The sequence below is a fragment of the Microcaecilia unicolor genome, chromosome 3, assembly GCF_901765095.1.
Source record: "Microcaecilia unicolor chromosome 3, aMicUni1.1, whole genome shotgun sequence".
NCBI classification, from domain to species: domain Eukaryota; kingdom Metazoa; phylum Chordata; class Amphibia; order Gymnophiona; family Siphonopidae; genus Microcaecilia; species Microcaecilia unicolor.
Window position 1 is genome coordinate 259,280,235 of NC_044033.1, and position 20,766 is coordinate 259,301,000.

A 20,766-nucleotide genomic window follows, 5' to 3' on the forward strand; every position below is an offset into this window, starting at 1 on the left:
AAGCGGCGGCATGGGGTGTGCCCTATGTCGTTGCCCCCCAGGTGAATGAGCAAGGTGTCCGGTGGTGGAGCATTATTCAGCAAACGGAGGACAGAGGGGAGAAGCTGCTGCCATCGCATGCCGGGAATTCCTATCCATGTCAGTGTAACCCCTTTCTTATCCAGCCCCAGGTGCCGGCCTGGCTTCCCATCATTCATGCGCTTGGAAGCGTTGGCGATATAGGAGTGCCCGATGATCAACACCACCCCTTGGTGCGGATGGAGACCTGCAAGAGGAAGGAGAATGGTTAATTGAGCTGTGCATGTAGTGGGGGAGGAGGTGGTCTGATATAGATGCGGAATGCTGCTGACTTCCAGCGGCCCAGCCGCTTGATTGTCTGTGCAGAGAGACCGTACTGGAAGGCTGCAGTTGCCGCCCCTATCCGGAACGAGTGCGTCCCGTAATTGTCAGGGTCCTGTCCTGCTTCAAGGAGAGCTTGCCGGAAGACGGCCGTGAACTGGAATCTTGTGAGGGGGCTGGCGTCCTGATGCATCAGGAGGGGTGTGCCTGCTGATGGTCTGGCCAATAGGTAAGCAACAAGATTGGCTAGTGGGCAGGTCGGCAGATCCGGGACACCATTGAGCGTGATGGTGTGTCCCCTGCCCATCTGGTCCGTTTTGGACCTGGCGACCCGCAGGGAGACCGCACCTTGTGCAATGGAAACATCAGCCATCTGCAGGCCCCCAGTCGGCGTGGCCTTGGATTGTACCGTCAACTCGCTTAGGCGCAGCGCAGCGAAAAACGCTAGGGAGAAGGCCGCCCTGAATAACGCAGTCTCATATGCATTCTTGCACACCCGTTCCAGCGCCAACCACAGGTGATGCAGTAGTTCGCACGTGACAGGCCTTCTGGTGTCTGGACGCCTCGGAGCAAACCGAGCCCATCCCTTCAAGAGCGTCCGGATCAGGAAGCTGGCCCGAGGGTTGCCCCAACCGCGCAGCTTGGAGTAGAAGGCGAAGCCGGTGATGTTCGAGGCGACCGCTGTCCTGGAGGAACCCGCTTCGAATGCCTCCGTGATGTACCGGGCCATGAGTTGATCTGGGACTGGTCCTCCTGTCCATCCCTGGCCCTGCAGGTGCTCACAGACTTGGTGGAAAGCTCGCCGGTATGCGTACAGAGTAGTCTTGGCTAACGAGCTGGTGATGAGTAGGTGCATGGAGTTGTTGCTAGCTGCCATAGTTGCTCTGGTACTGGAGTGGGCTGCTTGCTTGCTGCTGGTGCCAACTGTTGGAAGAGAGAAAAGTGAAAGCGTGAAAGAGCATCAGCTATTCTGTTATCAACACCAGGTACGTGCTTTGCTCGCGCCGTCAGGTTAAGCTGCAAGCAACGTAGCACGAATTGGCGGAGGAGCGCTGCAGTGTGGGGGCAACGCGCCGTTTGCTTGTTTATGATTTCCACTACTGCTGCATTGTCTGACCAAAGGATAACACATTTATTAGCCAGGGCAGGGCCCCAGACGTTGACCGCTGCAACAATGGGGAATAGCTCAAGGAAGGTGATGTTCTTGGTGAGGCCACTGTGTGTCCACTGCAACGGCCAAGGGGCAGCGAACCAGTCTCCGTTGAAGTAAGCCCCGCACCCCACAGTCCCGGCGGCATCTGTATAGAGGTTAAGGTCTATGCTGGAAGTTGGGGCTGATTGGATTAGGGCTCTCCCGTTGAAGTCTTGTAGAAAGCGCATCCAGACGATGAGGTCCTGCTTCATGGGAAGGGTTATGCGCAGATGATGGTGCTTGCGTGAAATGCCTGCAGTGGCTGCCGCAAGTCTGCGGACAAATACCCTGCCCATTGGGAGAACCCTACAGGCAAAGTTGAGGGAGCCAATGAGGGATTGCATCTGGTAGAGGGTGATCTTGGTTGAATGTAGGGTAGCAAGGATTTTTTGTGCTAACCCCTGCAGCTTGTCCTTTGGGAGTCTGGTAGTACGAGTTACCGAATCAATCTCTATTCCCAAGAAGGTGATGACCGTGCATGGCCCTGTGGTTTTGCTATCAGCTATGGGCACTCCGAATTCTCGGGCAACGCTGTAGAAGACCTCCATGAGGTCTCCGCAGGTGCTGGAGTCGTGGGGCCCGACGAAGAAGAAGTCATCCAGGTAATGGACGATTGTGCTCACGGTCGCCCGTTGGGACACCACCCAATGCAGGAAGGTGCTGAAGGCTTCGAAGAGATTGCAGGACACTGCGCATCCCATGGGCATGCATCTGTCGAAGTAAAACTGGTTCTCATGCGCGAATCCTAACAGCGGGAAACAATCCGGGTGGACCGGCAGGAGGCGGAAAGCAGATTCGATATCGACCTTTGCCATGAGCGCCTTCGGGCCCGCCTCCCGCACTAAGTCCAACGCCGCATCGAAAGACATGTACTGGACAGATGTCACTCCCTCAGGTATGGAGTCGTTCACTGATTGCCCGGGAGGGTGTGACAGGTTGTGGATGAGGCGATATTTGCCCTGCTCCTTCTTGGGGACGGCCGTGAGGGGAGAGACAAACATTCTTGGGAAAGGGGGGTGCCAAAATGGGCCCGCCACCCGGCCTGCAGATCGCTCGCCCGCTAACTTGTCTGAAATGATGTGAGCAAGGCGGGGCCTGGGACGCTCTGGTGGTGCCGAGGGGCAGAATGGTATGTCGCCCCGGAACGGTATAGGGAACCCGTCACGGAAGCCACGCAAAAGTAATGCTGCGGCCTGCCGATTGGGGTACCTCTCCAACCAGGGCATCATGTCATTCAGCCTGATGGGGGTGGGGGCCCTGGTGAATAGCTCAAGGTTTGTGCTGGCCTCCTTGCCTTTGCGCCAGTTTTCTTGGGCAAACGGCAAGGGGGTGCGGAGCTCCGCATGTGACACACAGGTGCTTGAATTTGCAGTCGTGGATGTTGCAGGTGCCTTTGTTGTACTTCCAACAGACCTCTCGAGAGAGCGTGGTAGGCCTCCCGTGCCTGTTCCCTGCCCCGAGTGCTTTGTGCTGGGGGGCACGCCTATGTGCATTGTGTGGTCGCGTGAGGACATTTTGCAGCCACAGGCCGCCGTCGTCTGTATCCCAAGCCATCCTAGGGTTTGCCTCCATCTTGTCCCTAAAGTGCTCGTCATACGCTAACCAGGCGTAACCCTCGTGTTCACGGTAGATGGTTAAAACTGTTTCTAGGTAACAGAGCATGGGATCCATTTGGTCACGCTGCTTCCTGTACACGATGCTCATCATGCGCGCATAGGATATTACCCAGCACGCAAGGTTCCGTGGGAGCTCTCTGGTGTGGTCTGGTAACAGGTCTCCCTTTTTTGCTCGTTTCTTCGCATGTCGCCTGCGTCTGCCCTCCGCCAGCTTGAAAATGTCAAATACCTCCGGCGCATGACCTTTTTTCGGAGGGACTTGGGGACCCTCTGCCATAGCCGCTCTGTGGGGACACCGTGGGTGAAGGCAGGCGGAGGGGGCCGTGTGTAGTGCGTTGGCGGCTCCGGTAGGGGAGACATAGGAAGAAGATGAAGAAGAAGACGAGGAAGAAGAGGAGGAGGAGTCAGAAGACGATGTGGAACTGGAGCGCCCAGATCGCCTACGCTTCTTACCTTTCTTCCTCCGTTTGACCTCACGGTGCTTCCGTGCTGCTGAGTAGAGGTTGTTGTCTTGGTCAGATAAGGTGTGACCCCTGGGATTTGCTCCGGGGGCCTCTTGGTGGCTGCTTGATGCCTTCGCTACTTCCTGTGTCGCCTCGCGGCTTGGTGTGCGCCGGGGGCCGTATCGTACCACATGAGCATCGTCAGTCATGGGTCTGCAGTGGGGTGAAGCTGTCGGTCCATGTACCTGCTTGACTCCCTCAGACTGGGTAGCTGTCGTTGGGAGTCCACGATGAGGTGTATGCCCGCAGGGGGCAAAGCAAGCAGGAGGTGATCTGCAATGGTCGTTCCTGTGCCAGGCTTGAAGCTCGTGCCTGTTGTGCGCTGGGTGGTATCCACAGTGGTGTCGGAGGCTGCAGTATGACGGTGATCTACTCCGTCTACGACGGGAGCGGGATCGTTGGCTCCTGGGCCGTTCTGCTGGCCTGTGACTCCCTGTTGCGCTCCTGGATCTGCTGGATCTCATGACCTGAAGCAGGTGGGGGGGTCTGAACTCGGGGATGCTGTTTGGTTCGCCATGACCCATCTGAACTGCTGCTGGAGACGGACCATCTTCTGCGCCGTGTGTCTCCCGCCCGTCTGCTTGGAGATGTCAAGGCCGAAGCCGTGTTGTCCATGCCATGCAGGTCTGGTAGTTCTGGCGGGGACTGCTCCGCAGGTTGTGGTGGTACAGCGGGCGATCGACCGCGGGCCTCTGTAGCTGCAGGCGCGGATGCACGTGGCAGGGGCAGGTCAGCCGAATCAATGTATCTTTCTGGGCGCCTCCTGCGTCGCGTTGATATGCGAGGAGATGTGGCTGCTGTCTCCGGTAGTCCCTCCTCTGCCTGACTTGGGGGTGGCTGAGTAGCTTGCACACGTCGAGGCATGGTGCAAATAAAGTCTGATGCTCTACCGATGTGAGCTCCTCTAAAGCAAGTCCCACAGCAATGTGCAAAGCCTGCCAACTGCCCACTTGAACAAAACAAAACAAACAAACAAAAGAAAAAAAAAAGAAAAAAACGGGAGTCTAAGGTCTAGCACGGGCGCAGGGAGATGGACACTCAAAAGAAAAACAAAGCTCTTACTTGCTGGCCTGCCACGGGACTCGGTTAAAACAAAAGTAAAGTTCTTTGCTTGCTGAGCAGCAGGGAAAAAGAAAACTTTTTTCCTGCCAACCTGCCCTGGGGCTCAGCTGAAAACGAAAGTAAAATTCTCTACTTGCTGAGCTGCTGCGATCCATCCATCTGCTGGTCTCACTCCCGGTGCTTTCACTGCAAACTGCAAGGTCCTGACCGCACGTGGGGAGACAAAGAAAAAAGAAGCTGTGCGCCCGTGCACCAAACTCGAGTACCGCCCGCTTCAAAAAGACCGCTCAGACCCGCTCAGCAGCCTTTTCTCCTGTGTCTGCAGCCCACCCGCTGTGACCCCGCCCCCTTCCGGCTCCTCCGCCAATGACGCAGCGGGTCACCCGCTACGTCACCTGGGATGGCGGGGAAGCCGGAATCAGGGGACAATTCGGACCAGGGAGCGAGCATGCGGCAGCCGCCATGTTATGTCCGGCTGCTCTGCATTCGCTTCGCTTGCCTCTTTTAAAACTCCTTAATATAAAATTAGACTATAATAACTTCATTATTGCCCTGAGCTAGGTAGTCACACCCCAGAGAACTCCCTTAACACACCGGCCTCCTTCAAAGTTCATTCGCAATAAAATTCGGAACAAGGTAAAGGACGGATCCCGTGGACCCACAAGTTAACATTTCAGTCTCATCTACACCAGCCAACTTCGTCATCGTCTCTCCTTCCCCCCTCACGCCCCTTGTTGTCCCTAATTGGATGCTGTATTAGTAATCATCTTTCACTCTCCTGACCTTTTTGAGGTAGATGCACTAAACGTTTTTCATCGTTAAATGAGCCCTCAGGGAAGAATTTTCTATCCTTTCCATGCACTTAAGCCTATTTTCCGACGACAGTAGCAGCTAACGAAAACGGAATGGAGATGAGCAATTAGTGTGAAAACCCCATTGAAACGACATGCACTAACCTTTTCCGATTGCCTTTACGCAGGAAAAAGGCAGGAAAACTAACGAGAGGTCTGGACCTCTCGTTAGGACAGCTCTGTGCCAGGAAAAAGTGTTAAGTGAAAAAATAAACAAACTTTGAGCCAATCCCAGCGCATTAGCAGAGCTAAAAGCGCTGTGATTGGTCCAAAGGACCTCAGAAAACACATAAAAAAATAAAAATAAAAAAAGGATCGGGAGGGGGCAAGGGCGCTCATCAGGAGCGTCCTGTACGGACGGCCTTGCCCCCCCCCCCCCCCGCTGCTCCCCACTTTCCACCGCTCCCCCCACCCCGAAAAAGCAAAATTCAAGCAGCCCCTGCCCCCCTCCCTTCCTCACTACTCTCACCTCAGCTCTGCCTCCCGACATCCTCCGTCCGTGCCCCGCCCCCTTTTGGGGTCGTCGCCGCCATTCCCCTCCTCCATCGGGCCCCCCTTCCTCTTACCGGGCCCGTGCAGCGCCTCTCTCCTCTGTCCGAAGGCGCTGCACGGGCAAGAAGAAAGCTGAATCAGCTGATGCCTGCCTTCGCGATGGCGCGTCTTTCTCCTGCTGCGCCCGCCCCTGTCTGACGTCAGTAACCTACGTAGGTTACCGACGTCAGAAAGGGGCGGGCCCAGCAGGAGAAAGACGCGCCATCGAAGCTGGGCAAAGGCAGGCATCAGGCTTTCTTCTTGCCCGTGCAGCGCCTTCGGACAGAGGAGAGAGGCGCTGCACGGGCCCGGTAAGAGGGAGGGGGGCCCGATGGAGGAGGGGAATGGCGGCGACGACCCCAAAAGGGGGCGGGGCACAGGACGGAGGATGTCGGGAGGCGGAGCTGAGGTGAGAGTAGTGAGGAAGGGAGGGGGGCAGGGGCTGCTTGAATTTTGCTTTTTCGGGGTGGGGGGAGCGGCGGAAAGTGGGGAGCAGCGGGGGGGGGGGGGCAAGGCCGTCCGTACAGGACGCTCCTGATGAGCGCCCTTGCCCCCTCCCGATCCTTTTTTTATTTTTATTTTGATTTGGGAGCCATGTGCTTGTGATTTGACTGTGTTTTGACTGTTTGTGGCATGCGCAGAGCAGCTAACATAACGCTTGGCTGCTCTGCACATGATTTGGGGGCCGATTAACGATATGTATTGTGATTCTTTGATACATTGTACGTTTCAATACCGATCTCAGCATGTGTGACTTTTTTTTTTGGTGCATTTTTCGTTATTTTAAAATCGTTAGGGACTTTAACGATTTAGATTTTTTTACGTTTGGTTGCTGCATCTGCCTCTTTGTCTGCTGCTCCCACTAGTGCTTCCAGAGAGGTTGGGAGAGAAGGAGACAGTGTGATCCCCCATTAATGTGCTTTAGGCCCTTTGAACTTTCTAGTTTGTATTTTGACAGTCTTGCAGCAATACTTTGTAAAACTAGTTTCCCAGAGGAGGAGCACCGGCTACTCCTCTCCACCCTTCTCTCTGTGGTGCAATATTTCGGTCACACCCCTGGCAGACCCACATGGCCCGGGCCTGTAATTTCCGGGATTGCAGTGAGCAAGGCGAGAGAGGAAAGTGGTTCTGCAAACAATAGTGTTTGAGTAAGAGCATTAGGAAAGGTGTGTGGGAAAGGACACGGTTGCAAAGTGGGGCTCGATGGGTTGGGTAAAGGGAGCGTTTGTTCCGGTATCTCTGAAGGTTTAAGGCAGGTGCTCATTCAGCAGCTCTGATCTTTTGAGCTGTGCAGGTGCCTTTCTGGCTGGGCTGCCTTCCTTGCCATGGCAGGTGTTGAGAGCCCTGAGCGCAGGGAACACCTCTTCAAGGTGCTGGTGATCGGGGATCTGGGAGTGGGCAAGACGAGCATCATCAAGCGCTACGTGCACCAGCTCTTCTCGCAGCACTATCGCGCCACCATCGGCGTGGATTTCGCTCTCAAAGTCATCCACTGGGACCGCAGGACCCTAGTGCGGCTGCAGTTGTGGGACATCGCAGGTGAGTGATGGGGGGGGGGGGGGAAAGACTCCTCCATCCCAAACTCAGCATATAGGGATGGAAAGTTGGAAACACGTCAGCAAGCTGTGCACACTCACTGGGGATGTTAGTCATTTTCAAAAAGAGGTGGAGTACTTGGCCCAGAAACTTTCATTTTCCTTATAGCTGTTTTCTTTCACAGTTGGAAGTTTCTGACTTTTATTTTAAGTCATAAAATTAGCAAATGGCTTCTGTGGATGTTTTGTTGTTAGGACTCCCAAATAACACAGTTAGCAAAAGCTTGGAGGCCCAGTTATTTTAAGGTAGTGCAGGTTGTGTATTAGGCTGTTTAGGTGTTCATTTCTGGCTCTTCAACAGCTTGTATGTATTCGTTTTCTTAGAGCTTTCTCAATCAGGCTTTGTTTGCCATAGAAACAGGGATAAAACAACTTTTTTTTTTTTACTAAAAAGAACTGTAGAATTCCTAAAATAATAGTAGAGTTGTCATGAATTTTTAACTTCTTTTGCTTTTTAGAGTTTTTTTTTTAATAGATGCAGTTTGCCTGATTACTGGGGGGGGGGGGGGGGGGGAGGAGGGGGAAGTGTGTGCAAAAGGTAAGCAATTCACCACCCAAGAAAAAGATCTGTGTCATAGTGGACAATACCTTGAATTCCTCTTCTCAGTTTGTGGCAGCAGTCAAGAAAGGGTATAGGTACAGAATGTAAAAAGACTTGAAGCGGTTCAGAGAAAAGTGACAAAAATGATAAGGGGTTTAGGCAGCAAGACGTACATGGAGAGACTTACTGACCTAAACATGTATACTCTGGAGGAAAGGAGAAATGGGGGTGATATACAGACGTTCAAATATTTGAAAGGTATTAATTTGCAACAGCCTTTTCCAGATATGGGAAGGTGGTACAACTAGAGGGCATGACTTGAAATTGAAAGGGGGCAGACTCAGGAATAATGTCAGAAAGTATTTTTTCACTGAGAGATGGTAGATACCTGGAATGGCCTCCCGTGGGAGGTAATGGAATTAAAAAATGCGCGAGTCCAACACAAAGGAATCTTGTTTAGAAGGATCAGATCCAAAGAAGCTTAGGGGAGATTAGGTAGGAAAACAGGTGCTAGGCTGACTTCTATGGTCTGTGCCCTGATGGAGGCTGAGTAGATTTGGATGGGCCGGAGTGGAACTTTTCCGGTGCTTTGACAACAACTTCTGAAATTTTAGAATAAGGCCTGTGCCGACCAGACTTCTATGGTCTATGCCCTAAATGGTAAGGATTAATCAAGCAGTAGAAAGAGTAAATAGTAATAATAGGACTTATTTACCACACCCAATAATCCAAATACGTCCTATATTCAACAAATAAAGATATTTAATCCAAAACACCTCAGCGGTACAACTTGCTGACCTACTTCAGTGGTTGCGAGATATACAGTACCCACCTCCTTATCGGTGTAAAAGATATGTAAAATTTAACTGATTGGTGTAAATTTTGAATTTTTATACTTTTTTACTTTTTATAATTTTTGAAATAATAATAGTACTTCAAACTAGCGCTTCTTTCACTTGGCCATTAAGTGATTATCACAAATACTTAGCTTAAAGATTTTTAGTTTTGTCAAACGAAGGGGACCTGCATCTGACATGATCACGTTTCACCCGATAAAGGCTGTCTCAAGGACTGCCCTCTACAATGCCGCTCGCGCCTGCTCCTCAGCTGAATGTATAAAGGATTTCTCCTGCCATACAGTGGCCAGCAGCTCTACTTCTCTCTCTCCCTCTTGCTCCCCGCAGCCTGCTGGTGCTGCTAACCTTGTTTGCTGCTGGTAGAGGCTCCTCAGTGGTTGAAAGAAGCAGCCTCAGGCCGTGGTTCTTCCCTGTGAAGCATCTGGTCTGCACTGATGCAACTTTCTGTTCTGTGCGGGAGGGTAAGAACATAAAAATAGCCATTCTGGATCAGACCAATGGTCCATCTAGCCCAGTATTCTGCTTCCCATAGTGGCCAATCCAGAAACCTAATTAGTAGCAACTTTCCATGCTATCATTCCCAGGGCAAGCAGTGGCTTCCCCCATGGCCATCTCAATAACAGACTATGGACTTTTCCTCCAGGAATTTGTCCAAACCTTTTTTAAACCCAGATACCCTAACAGCTGTTACTACATCCTCCTGGAGTGAGTTCCAGAGCTTAACTGTTCTTTGAGTGAAAAAATATTTCTTCCTATTTGTTTTAAAAATATTTCCTTGTAATTTTATTGAGTGTCCCCTGGTCTTTGTACCTTTTGAAAGAGTGAAAAATCGTCACTGGGAAGAACCAAGGCCCTGAGGCTGCTCCTTTCAATTGCTGCACTACCTCTACTGGCAGTGAAAAAGGCAGGTTAGAAACAGCAGGCGAGGGGAGGGAGGAGAATGGGAGAAGGAAAGAAGGGGAGACATGTTGAACCTGAGGGAGGGAGAGAGAGGTTCTTGACTTGGAGAGGGAGAACTAAGTGCTGCTCTGCTCCACAGGGTGTTAGGGGAGGGAGGGACGCACAGACAGACAGACAGACAGGAAGAAGTGCTGAACGGGAAGTGGGGAGAGGGATGGATGTTGGACCAGCTTGGTGGAGGGAGAGAGAGGGGTAGTGCTGGACACGGGGGGAGATGATAGGGACACAGAGGGGCAATGCTGGACACAAGGGGATGATAGGGACACAGAGGGGCAATGCTGGGACATGGGGAATTGACAGGGACACAGAGGGAAAATACTGGACACAGGGGAGGATTGGTACACAGAGAGGCAATACTGGACACATGGGAGGATAGGTGTACGGGGGAAGATAGGGGCACAGAGGGGCAATGTTGGTCACGGGGAGTTGAAGGAAATGCAGGACAGGGCAAGAGACACAGAGAAGAGATGCTGAATATAAGGGCTGCATCTGGACACTCAGAGGGCAGATGCTGAACTAGAGGAAGGGACAGGAAAAGGGACACAGAGGGGAGATGTTGGACAGGATGGGTAAGGATGCAGAATGAGGATGTTGGACATGGAGAGAGAATACATTGCAAAGAAAAGAAAAAAACAAAGAAATGCAGAAAAGAGACACTGGGACCAAAGCGATTAGAAAAATAAAATACTTAAGACAAAGCATATCAGCTTTTGGAAATGCACATCTCTGAAATTTTGCATTTCAGTTGGAATTTCTCTTGTATTGCTGTATGCTGAGTCTGACTTCTTGAGGTTTCCAGTTTAGTTTTTGTCTTATATTGCTGATTGATATCTGGTCCCTTGTGTCATATGTTTTTCATGTGTGACCAAGGTGTAGTATTCTGCTACCAAGTAGTGTATGTGTAGAGATCTGGTTGCAGTCCTGTTTTTTTTTTTCCCCCACTAGGTATTGTATTGGTGTTTTAGGGACCGGAGTACTATGTGTTGCCTTTTCACGTATAAGGCTGTAGCTCTTTGGGTCCTGTGACTTAGTGCTATTATGGTATGGTAAGTTTCTGAGTGTGTTTTTGCAGTGGATAGATTGTATGTTTGGCCTTACTGAAGTGGTATAGTAACGTAGTATATGGTGGCAGATAAATGAAAATTTAATATAATTTTAGTTTGTCATAACAGGGTTTTATGAGGGATCTTTAAATACGATTGAATTGTTTTCATAGGTGTGTTGTCTAAGGGCAAATGGGAATTGTAAGAGGGAAGAGAGGCAGACTAGCTGCAGGCCTCTATAGAAGTGTAGGCATCATCTACAAACACTTTTCAATCCTCTTTAATTCAACTGAAGTTTACGCTGTTTAATTTTCTTGCCACTTTATTCTTTGGCATTTGCTACATATATTTTGCTGATCTTTCCACATGTTGCCAGATGATTGTAAGACCCAGGCTCTGCTCCTGGCCTCGCCCACTTTAGTCTTCCCAAACAGCTGAACCAAACAGGGAATACTAGAGTTACTACTGACGACATATTTAGCGCTGATCATTCTAATAGCACCATACAAATTGTCTGAGTGACGTTGCTCTCAGCCTTTATGTTCATTTTTAAATGATTATATATTTTTCTAATTAACTAATTTGGACATTGTCACTTTATTTAAATATTTTTTGCGCTGCCTATTGATTGCGGTTGATGTTGAGTCATAAACTACTGACGACATGTTTAACGCTGATTATTTCAATAGTACTACTCAAATTGTCTGAGTGACGTTATTTTCAGTCTTTATGTTCATTTATTTAAAATACTTAGATGATCATCTGTTTAACTGTTCTTTTTTAATTATTCAATTTTCTTTTTCAATTATCCAATTTATTCTACATCTGATGCAGTTTTTAAACCTATTTTGGTTTGGTCATTCGTTCGTTCATTTGTCTGTCAAACATATCCAGTCAGTGTCGTTTACGTCACCATCTTCGTTATTTAATTTGAGTAATTTTTTGACGCCTCCTTTTTTCTTTCAAACTTTTCAGCAGTGCGTTGTATGAAGTGCTTGTTAAGGTAAGATTATCATCTGTGAAAGTATCCTGACATCTTGGATTTTTAATCGTCGGACTTGCTTTTAGGTCTTTTCATATTTGGAACATTATATTTTATATGGTATACCCTTGAAATAGCTTATCTGTTTCCAGTAGTTTTTTCAAATTTGTCAAGCAACTTTTATCACTTTTTTATGATATTGCCTCTAGCATTCCTGACTACATGGTTTTTAATCGGGTTCGGTATTTGACCTTGATGCTTTACACAACAGGTCGACACCTTTGTTTTGTTTACGTCACCACTTGGTGTCATTTATTTCGAGTAGCTTCCTGATATCTGTTTTTATCAGTTTTTTAGCATCATGTTATATGAAGTTCTTGTTAAGATGAGGTTATCGCTCGTGTGCACATACTTTGGAGTATCCTGACATTTTAGTTTTCAATTGCCGTACTCATTTATAAAATACTCTGTACGGTATACCTTCGAAACACTTCATCTGTGTCCATTCGCTAATGAATTTTTTTTATTTGTTTTAATTGATATTCTATAAAGTTTATTTCTACCATTCCGACTATATGGTTTTCAAATCGGGTTCAGCATTCAATCTTGATGCTTCACACAAGTGATAACTCATTACGTTAAACAAACATACACCCATACATTAAAGATACGTCCGTTTGGTTGTCTTCTTTCTTGCTATTTTTTAGTTATAGTTCCACCATTAAGCCAGTTGATACTTATATATATAACGAATGAACATATAATTAATATTTTTTAATTGATAGATTCTATTTTGTCTATATTTTTATTTCCCCCATCATTAACCAGTCGATATTTCTTTTTGGTTCTTTGTTTGCCATTTAAACTTAAATATCGTTCATATATTTTAATTATATTAACATAAATAATATTTATAAAGGAATTATTTTATATACACATATATATTTTACAAGTCTTGTGATACGTCCTTTCATCTATAAAAAATCAAAATTAACAAGTGGTTTTAAAAGCGTTTTTAAGTTTGTGATGTATAATTGTATCTGTGATGTTCTTATTAAGAATTATATAAATATACGATTGTTTATGATTATGCAAATGATTTGGTTTTTAAAACATTTTTTTTATTAGTTTTGATATGTGTTTTTATATGTTTAAAATTTTGTAGACCCCTGAAGAAGGCTGATATAGCCGAAACACGAACCGTGTTGGGTCCTAATAAAGGTTTTCTGGAGCATCTTACCCTTATGCGTGGTGACTGATCTCTTGATATTGGGCCCTCTCTACCCCATTTTTGCTGTGTTTGATTGCTGTGGAGAGTGTGAACCCCGCTCTGTTTTCTTGAATTTTCTAGAAGTCATGGGGCACTGATTCAAAGTAAATATAGACAGGACGGTATTAAACCTGTGTCATAAAGTGAACAGAGAATCCAGGCAGCTAACATTTTGGCACCATTAGGCTAAAGAATTGTATGGCCAGGCCTAGATTCAGGAAAACTGTTACCATAGTAAGTACAGAGGCACAGTGCTTGAAGGTGGAGAGCAGAAGCTGGAAGAAATAGAAAAGGAAGTAGCAGAGAGCAAAACAAAATCAAAAATAGGGGAAAAGGTTGAGCAAAATAAGGGTCAAAGTAAAACACAAGGGTAAAAAGCAACCCCCCCCCCAACACACACCTGGTTGTGCTAAGATTTTGAAAATATTGGCAATTCCTGTCCTAAAATCCTCTGATGCATGGAGGGACTTTTTCTGATGTTAATTAAGACTTTTTAATCCAGCGTTTCCCAATCTGGGGGTCACAACCCTAAATGAGGTGGTCCTGTGTTTGTGGTCCTGACCTAGGCTGGCCCTTCACAGAAATATCATTGGTCTGTACCTTTGGGGGGGGGGTAGCCTAGTGGTTAGTGCAGAGGGTTTTGATCCTGGTGAACTGGGTTCAATTCCCACTCCAGCTCCCTGTGACTCTGGGCAAATCACTTAACCCTCCATTGCCCCAGGTACAAAATAAGTGCCTGCATATAATATGTAAACCGCTTTGATTGTAACCACAGAAAGCCAGTATACCAAGTCCCATGCCCCCTTTATGAATGGGGTCATAGCTACAGCAAATTTGATCATTTAATCCATTGTTTCTCAAGCTACAGTAAGGGTCAGGCATCAGCCCTTTACGTAATAATTTAGGGCCGGGTTCAGTAAATGGTGCTGGAAAAAAATTGGCACTGCGTCCTTTATAGATTAGTTCATAGAGCCAATTCTGACTCCCAACTTTGGGCGCTAGAACTTAGTCCTGCTTAAACCTGGTGTAAATCTTGGCATGCATGGTGGGTGTGCATCCCTGCTATTTTATAACTGTGCCTGAATTTTCAGAATGCTCCAGACCTGCCTATGATCTTCGCCAGCCATGCATTACGCACGGGATTTAGGCACCTAGTGTTATAGAGTGCAGGTTGATGTGCACACAAATCCTAATCAGTGCCAATTAATGTCAATAATTAACATCCAATTATTGATGATGGCTCATTAACTAATTTAAGCACTAATCTTAGGATCACGCCCAAATTTAGGCAGCCTTTATAGAATCCAGGAACAGCAAGAAGTATAGTTAAGTGAACTAATTACAGCTGTTGTTTGAACTAGAACTCACAGAGGGGTCCTTGTATCAAGCTGCGTTAAAAAGGACCCTGCCTTAGGAGCAGGGGCCGTTTTTACCGTGTTCTGCGGCCCTTTTTACCGTAGCGGGTAAAAAAAAGCTGACAGTAGCCATGGCCAGCTCAGAGCAGGCGTTAAGATTTCTCATGATTCTCTCTTCAAACACCTTTTTGTTTTAAAATATACATAATTTGGAAGCAGAAGGAAGCCTTTTCAAGCCCTTAAGCGCTGGTAGTGAAAAACGAATGTGTTCGAGTCCGAGCAAACCCCAAAGTGGAAGCACACATTCAGGGCCGTGCCTAGGGTCTCTGGCGTCCCCTGCAGACTATCAGTTGGCGGCGGCGGCCCCCCCCCCCCCCCCCCTCCGTGAAAATGATCGCTCACCACTTGCCACACTGACAGGAATTGTCAGCAATATTCTTAGAAACAAACTGCTATACATTGCAAAATAAGATAGCAGATGTAAATTCTCAAAGTGGACATATACCAAACACTAAAATGAAAATAAAATGATTTTTTTCTACCTTTGTTGTCTGGTGACTTTCTTTTTCTGATCATGCTGGCCCAGTATCTGATTCTGCTGCTATCTGTCCTCTTAACTTCGTTTCCAGGGCTTCCTTTCCATTTATTTCTTTCCTTTCCTCCTTTCTTCTTCATTTCTGGTCCTCAGCTTCTGCCTATTTTCTTCATCCATGTGCAGTTTTTCTCCTCTCTTCCTTTTCCCTCATTTCATCTCCTTCATCTCTCTTCCCTCCCCTCTATGTCCAGCAATTTCTCCTCTCTCCCTGAGCCCTGCCCTCCCATCCATGCCCATCCATGCTCCTCTGTCCCCTGCCCCCTCCATTCATCCCTATCCAGCAATTCTGCTCTCGCCCTGCCCTGCAATCCATATCCATCCATGCCCATCTGTCACCTCCATTCATCCCTATCCAGCAATTCCCCTCTCTCCCTGAGCCCTGCCCTCCCAATCCATGCCCATCCATGCTCCTCTGTCCCCTGCCCCCTCCATTCATCCTTATCCAGCAATTCCCCTCTCTCCCTGAGCCCTGCCCTCCCAATCCATGCCCATCCATGCTCCTCTGTCACCTGCCCCCTCCATTCATCCCTATCCAGCAATTCCCCTCTCTCCCTGAGCCCTGCTCTGCAATCCATATCCATCCATGCCCATCTGTCCCCTCCATTCATCCCTATCCAGCAATTCCCCTCTCTCCCTGAGCCTTGCCCTCCCAATCCATGCCCATCCATACTCCTCTGTCACCTGCCCCCTCCATTCATCCCTATCCAGCAATTCCCCTCTCTCCCTGAGCCCTGCCCTCCCAATCCATGCCCATCCATGCTCCTCTGTCCCCTGCCCCCTCCATTCATCCCTTTCCAGCAATTCCCCTCTCTCCCTGAGCCCTGCCCTCCCATCCATGCTCCTCTGTGCCCTCCATTCATCCCTAATTCCCTATCCAGCAATTCCCCTCTCTCCCTGAGCCCTGCCCCTCCCATCCATGCTCCTCTGTCACCCTCCATTAATCCCTATCCAGCAATTCCCCTCGCTCCCTTCCATGACCCCCCCACCTCGCATCCATGCTCGTCTCTCCCCTGCCCTCCCGCTCCCATTTTCAACTACTGCCCGCCCTCTTCTCTCCCACCAACATCCCTTTTCTTGTTTTTTCTTTTTAAATTTACCTCCGTGGCGGTCCAGCAGCGCAGCGTCAGTGAAGGAGGCGGCGCTCGCCTCCCGACGTCTCTAGCCTTCCCTTCGCTGTGTTCCGCCTTCTTCTGACGTCATTTCCTTGACGTCAGAAGAAGGCGGAACACAGCGAAGGGAAGGCTAGAGACGTCGGGAGCGCCGCCTCCTTCACTGACGCTGCGCTGCTGGACCGCCACGGAGATAAATTTAAAAAGAAAAAAAAAGAAAAGGGATGTTGGGGGGGGGGAGAAGAGGGCGGGCAGTAGTTGAACAATGGGAGCGGGAGGGCGAGCGAGGTGAGCATGGTGCGGCGGCGCCCCCCAGAGGGAGGCGCCCCCCTGCCATGCTTACCTCGCTTACCGTGTTGGCACGGCCCTGCACACATTGGCGTCTTGTTTCCTGCATTTAAATATAAGCCTTCCAAGTAAAATAAATTGAAACTCTTATACTTAAAGGCACAGAAAACAGATGCCAGTGTGTGCTTCACTTTCGGGTTTGCCAGGCACAGGCTCATAGGAGCTGACCTTACTGTGAAACTCTTCTGTGCATGCACCAAGCATGTTCCCCACCCCCTTGCTTTCACTTTTACAGCACGCATATAATTTTTATAATTTGAATTCCTTTGAGCATTGGTGAGCTAGGTTTCTGCGCTGTTCAAGTGGAATTGTCTGTGCTGTTGGCTTGCCATGGGAGTTCTAAGTATCAGCCCATAACTGGATTACAGAGTAGATGAGAGGTTGTAAGTAGTAGGGAAGCAGTTTATTGGATGGATGGGGAGTTATTAGGAGGATAAGGCTAGCTGTGTGATTGGGTTGTTAGTAAGTAAGTGGTTGAGGGTCTGAGGTGTAGGAGTGTGCAGCTAGAAATTTTTGTTTGGGTTCTTTTCCAGAAATGCTAGATTATTATTATTATTATTTTTTCATTCTGTCTTTGAAGCGATGTTGGTAAGAGTGCACACTCTCTTTTAGGAAGAGCGCATATGCTCGAATCATTGGGAAAGCGTGCATACTCTTCCTGAAAAGAGCGTGCTCTAGCGTACTCTTTCAAAAGAGCATGTTTTCGCTGTTTGTTTCCATTTGCCATCTCCTCTTTTGTTTCAAATGAATGCACATCCCTCATCCCAGGTCATATTCCCTCTGCATTAAGCGAAGCACACATTTCTACTCACATTTTAGTGCACCTTTATTATTAATGTGCTTGTATTCTTTTTTTTAATTTATAAGAATTTAAACATTACATTCCAAGAAAACCTCTTGATACAGAAACTAGAAAGGTTGGAACACCTCAACCCAGTCCACAGAAGACAAGGGGAACAAGGAGTAATTTCAGGTAATTATAAATTAGAAGAATATAACCATAAGGAAGTTACTAGGCAATATAATCCTACTATGGAGTGGAAGATCTAGCTGGTATAGGAAGACGAGGCGGGGAACCCCCTACCCTTAGAGTCCAAAAAAAGTTGAAAGTTGAACAGGATCAAAAAAAGTTATACTTAAGAGATTGATACAGTAACACATTTACATGGATAGTTCAACCAAAACAGGGTCTTAAAAAGAAGAAATTGCTGTCTTCTTTTCTGGGTGGGACACGAAACGTCAAGGAAGACCTGAACTTTGCAGTTCAAAAATAAAGTCCCTCTATTACGAAAGAAAAGCTTTAGAACCCAGTCCCTATCAGGTTCGAGGACAAAGTTAGCTATCAAAGTAGCAGGAGCAGCAGACGCATCACCTTTTTCAATCAACTGGGTTATGTTCAGAGAATCAGCAGAAATATCAGGGCCCAGAGCCTAACAAAAGGTGGAATATAATAAATCCTTGAAGACAGGGGACAAGACTGCTCAAGAATCTTAAGCACTCAAGGAAATAATGATTCAAAGTCAAGGCAGGGCCAACCGATGGGAATGTGCTTGTATTGTTAACTTGCTGTGAATTAAGAACACTCTAAATGTTTGTATACACTTTTACTTGTATTTTATTACTTTGGCCTCTCGGTAACTACACTGCACACTCAGTAATAAACTGGGAGGTACTGCACGTAAGACCTCCATACTAATTAAGAGCAAGATGGAAACTGAAAGACAGCTTAAGCTGTCTGGGGATTTTGTGCAGGTCGGAAGAATTATGCTGCTTCTTTGAGCATGTGAAAGTCATTCCCTGCCACTCATGAGATCTGATGACTTCTTATCTCGTCTGTCGTGCCTCATAGTTTATAGCTAATGCCCATGGTGCTTAAGGGACAAATGCCATGTTTTGCTGCATCAGACCTATCTTTACATCCTGAGTGCTATAAGGAGTCCTAATCTGTAACTTAATGAAAATTGTCCTAAAAAAAGATCACAAAACTGTTTTCATTTTCTGTAAACCCTCCCCTCCCAAAACAAACTAACCTGGTTCTTCTTCCCAAACATATGCAAATATATCTGACAGGGCAGTAGAGCACCTTTGGACAGAGGGGTCACAGAGTCCAATCTCTGGCCCCACCTACCAGCTCCGTGGAAAAACTGTTAGACCATGGAACCCCGTGGTTTACCCCATTCCACTACCCAAGCCTAGTGAACCTGATCACAGCCATGGAGGACTACTAGACTTAGATTATTTTCTAACAAACAAAGAAGCTATTTATTAGTCTGCTGGAATTCGTTATTTAAACGTTTCTTGGAATCTGACATTTTTCTCATTATAGATAAATATTCACATACTAGTAAAAAAGGCCCGTTTCTCCCCTTCCCTTTGTTGCTGTCTCCCTCTCTCTCCTCCGAGTCCCACGCCCTCCTTTCCTCCGCTCTGAGTTCCAGGCCGTCCTCCCTCCCCTCTCCCACTCCCCTGTAACTCACCACTTTGTCCATAAGTGTCCTGGTGTTCTGCAGGGCCCTGCGGTCATCCGCCACCTACTTGTGGTGCTCCGTTGCGAAATGGCAGATGGAGATCCAGATTCACCATTGTAGAGTTTGTGTATGATGTTGTGTGTTGGGTGTGAGTGAGAGACAGAGAGACTTTGTTTTTCCTTGGTATAGTTTGTGTATTAAGGGGGGTGGGGGGAGTGTGTGGGTGTGAGTGAGAGAGATGCTGTTTCTCCATGGAAGAGTGTGTGTATGATGGGGAGGGGAGTGTGTGGTTGTGAGTAAGAGATGCTGATTCTCCATAGTAGAGCTTGTGTATTTATTGGGGGGGGAGGGGTTGTGATGTGTGAGGGAGTGGCATGGTGCTTGGAGGTGGGTCTGCGTAGATGGGTTGAGGTTGTGAAAGTGAGGAATCGTTCTTGTCATGTTTGTGTTGTCTGTCATTTGTTGTGCTAGAGTGTGTGTGTGTGTGTGTGTGTGTGTGTGAATGTTTGTGGGGGGGGGTGTGGATGGTGAAATGTGAGGGAGTGGCGAGGGGGTTTTGAAGGGGGGGGGGTCTGCGTTCCTGTGGTGATGGGTTGAAAGTGAGGGTTTCTTCTGGTCATGTTTTTGGTGTGTGTGTGTGGTTTTTTTTGAAGGGGGGCTACACAGTGTGTGTTTGTGTGTGAATGTTTGGGGGGTGGCGGTTGTGGAACTGTGAGGGAGTGGCTGTGGGCTTGGAGGGGTCCAAATGAAAGAGCTGTAGATGGGCGAAGAATAAAGAACAGGTTCAGTTGCTTTATTTTGAGTGTGTAGAAATGACGGCTGGGCGGGAGAGTGGAAACAGAGATCAACCAAATTGGCTTCCTTGCTTACAGGGAGCTAAATAGGCTCATGGTGTGTTGCAGCGGTGGTGAGGGCTTGGAGGGGGTTCTGGTGTTTTGAGGGGAGTCAGCGTTGTTTGGGGGGTGGAGTCAGGCCCTCACAGCGCCTTTCACATGCGTGTGAAGGTGCTGCAGCAGAGGTAACAGCTGATCATTTCCTTTCGGGCCTCCCTCCTTCCCTCCGTGTCCCACAGGGAGGGAAGGAGGGAGGGGCGAAGTGAAACGATCAGTTGTTGCGTGCTGCAGGGCCTTGTCACATAGGTCAGCGGTGTTGTGATGAGCCGGTCGGCATTCCGTTTGCAGACGGAGAGGGGTGTGCGTTGGGGGGGGGGCCGCGTGGATGACGTCGACGACGACCGCGATTGTGGCTGGGCAAGGGTTCGTAGGTTGAAGCCATCTCTCTCTGGCCATGTGTCCGCCCTCGACATCATTACGTTTGACGCGAGGGCGGAGCAAGGAGACATGGGCAGAGAGAGATGGCTTCACCACCACGAACCCTTCAGGGAGTGACGTCAGTTGTCTTTAGAATGTGTCCTCAGAACGTTGAGGGTTCGTTTCATTATAGTAGATATAAATAATCACATTGTTTTTATAACTGTAAAAGCATTGTGGTTTACTTCAATGCAGTCTCTTCCACAGAGTTCACATCCATGTTATCTTCTTCAAATGGA

General features: G+C 48.0%; 1 protein-coding gene across 2 annotated transcripts in view; it reads left to right on the plus strand.

Moving 5' to 3' along the window:
- The window catches only part of RAB32 (RAB32, member RAS oncogene family), a 189,847-nt gene that overhangs the window by 46,864 nt on the left and 122,217 nt on the right, over window positions 1–20,766 (plus strand). Inside the window, exon 1 of one of the 2 annotated variants that reach the window (XM_030198033.1) lies at window positions 7,150–7,633. The exons of the other annotated variant lie outside the window; for it this stretch is intronic. Coding sequence (XP_030053893.1) covers window positions 7,420–7,633 — 214 coding nt within the window. The 5' untranslated portion in view covers window positions 7,150–7,419. Of the gene's footprint in view, window positions 1–7,149; window positions 7,634–20,766 lie in introns of those variants that run through there. 2 annotated transcript variants of the gene reach the window in all.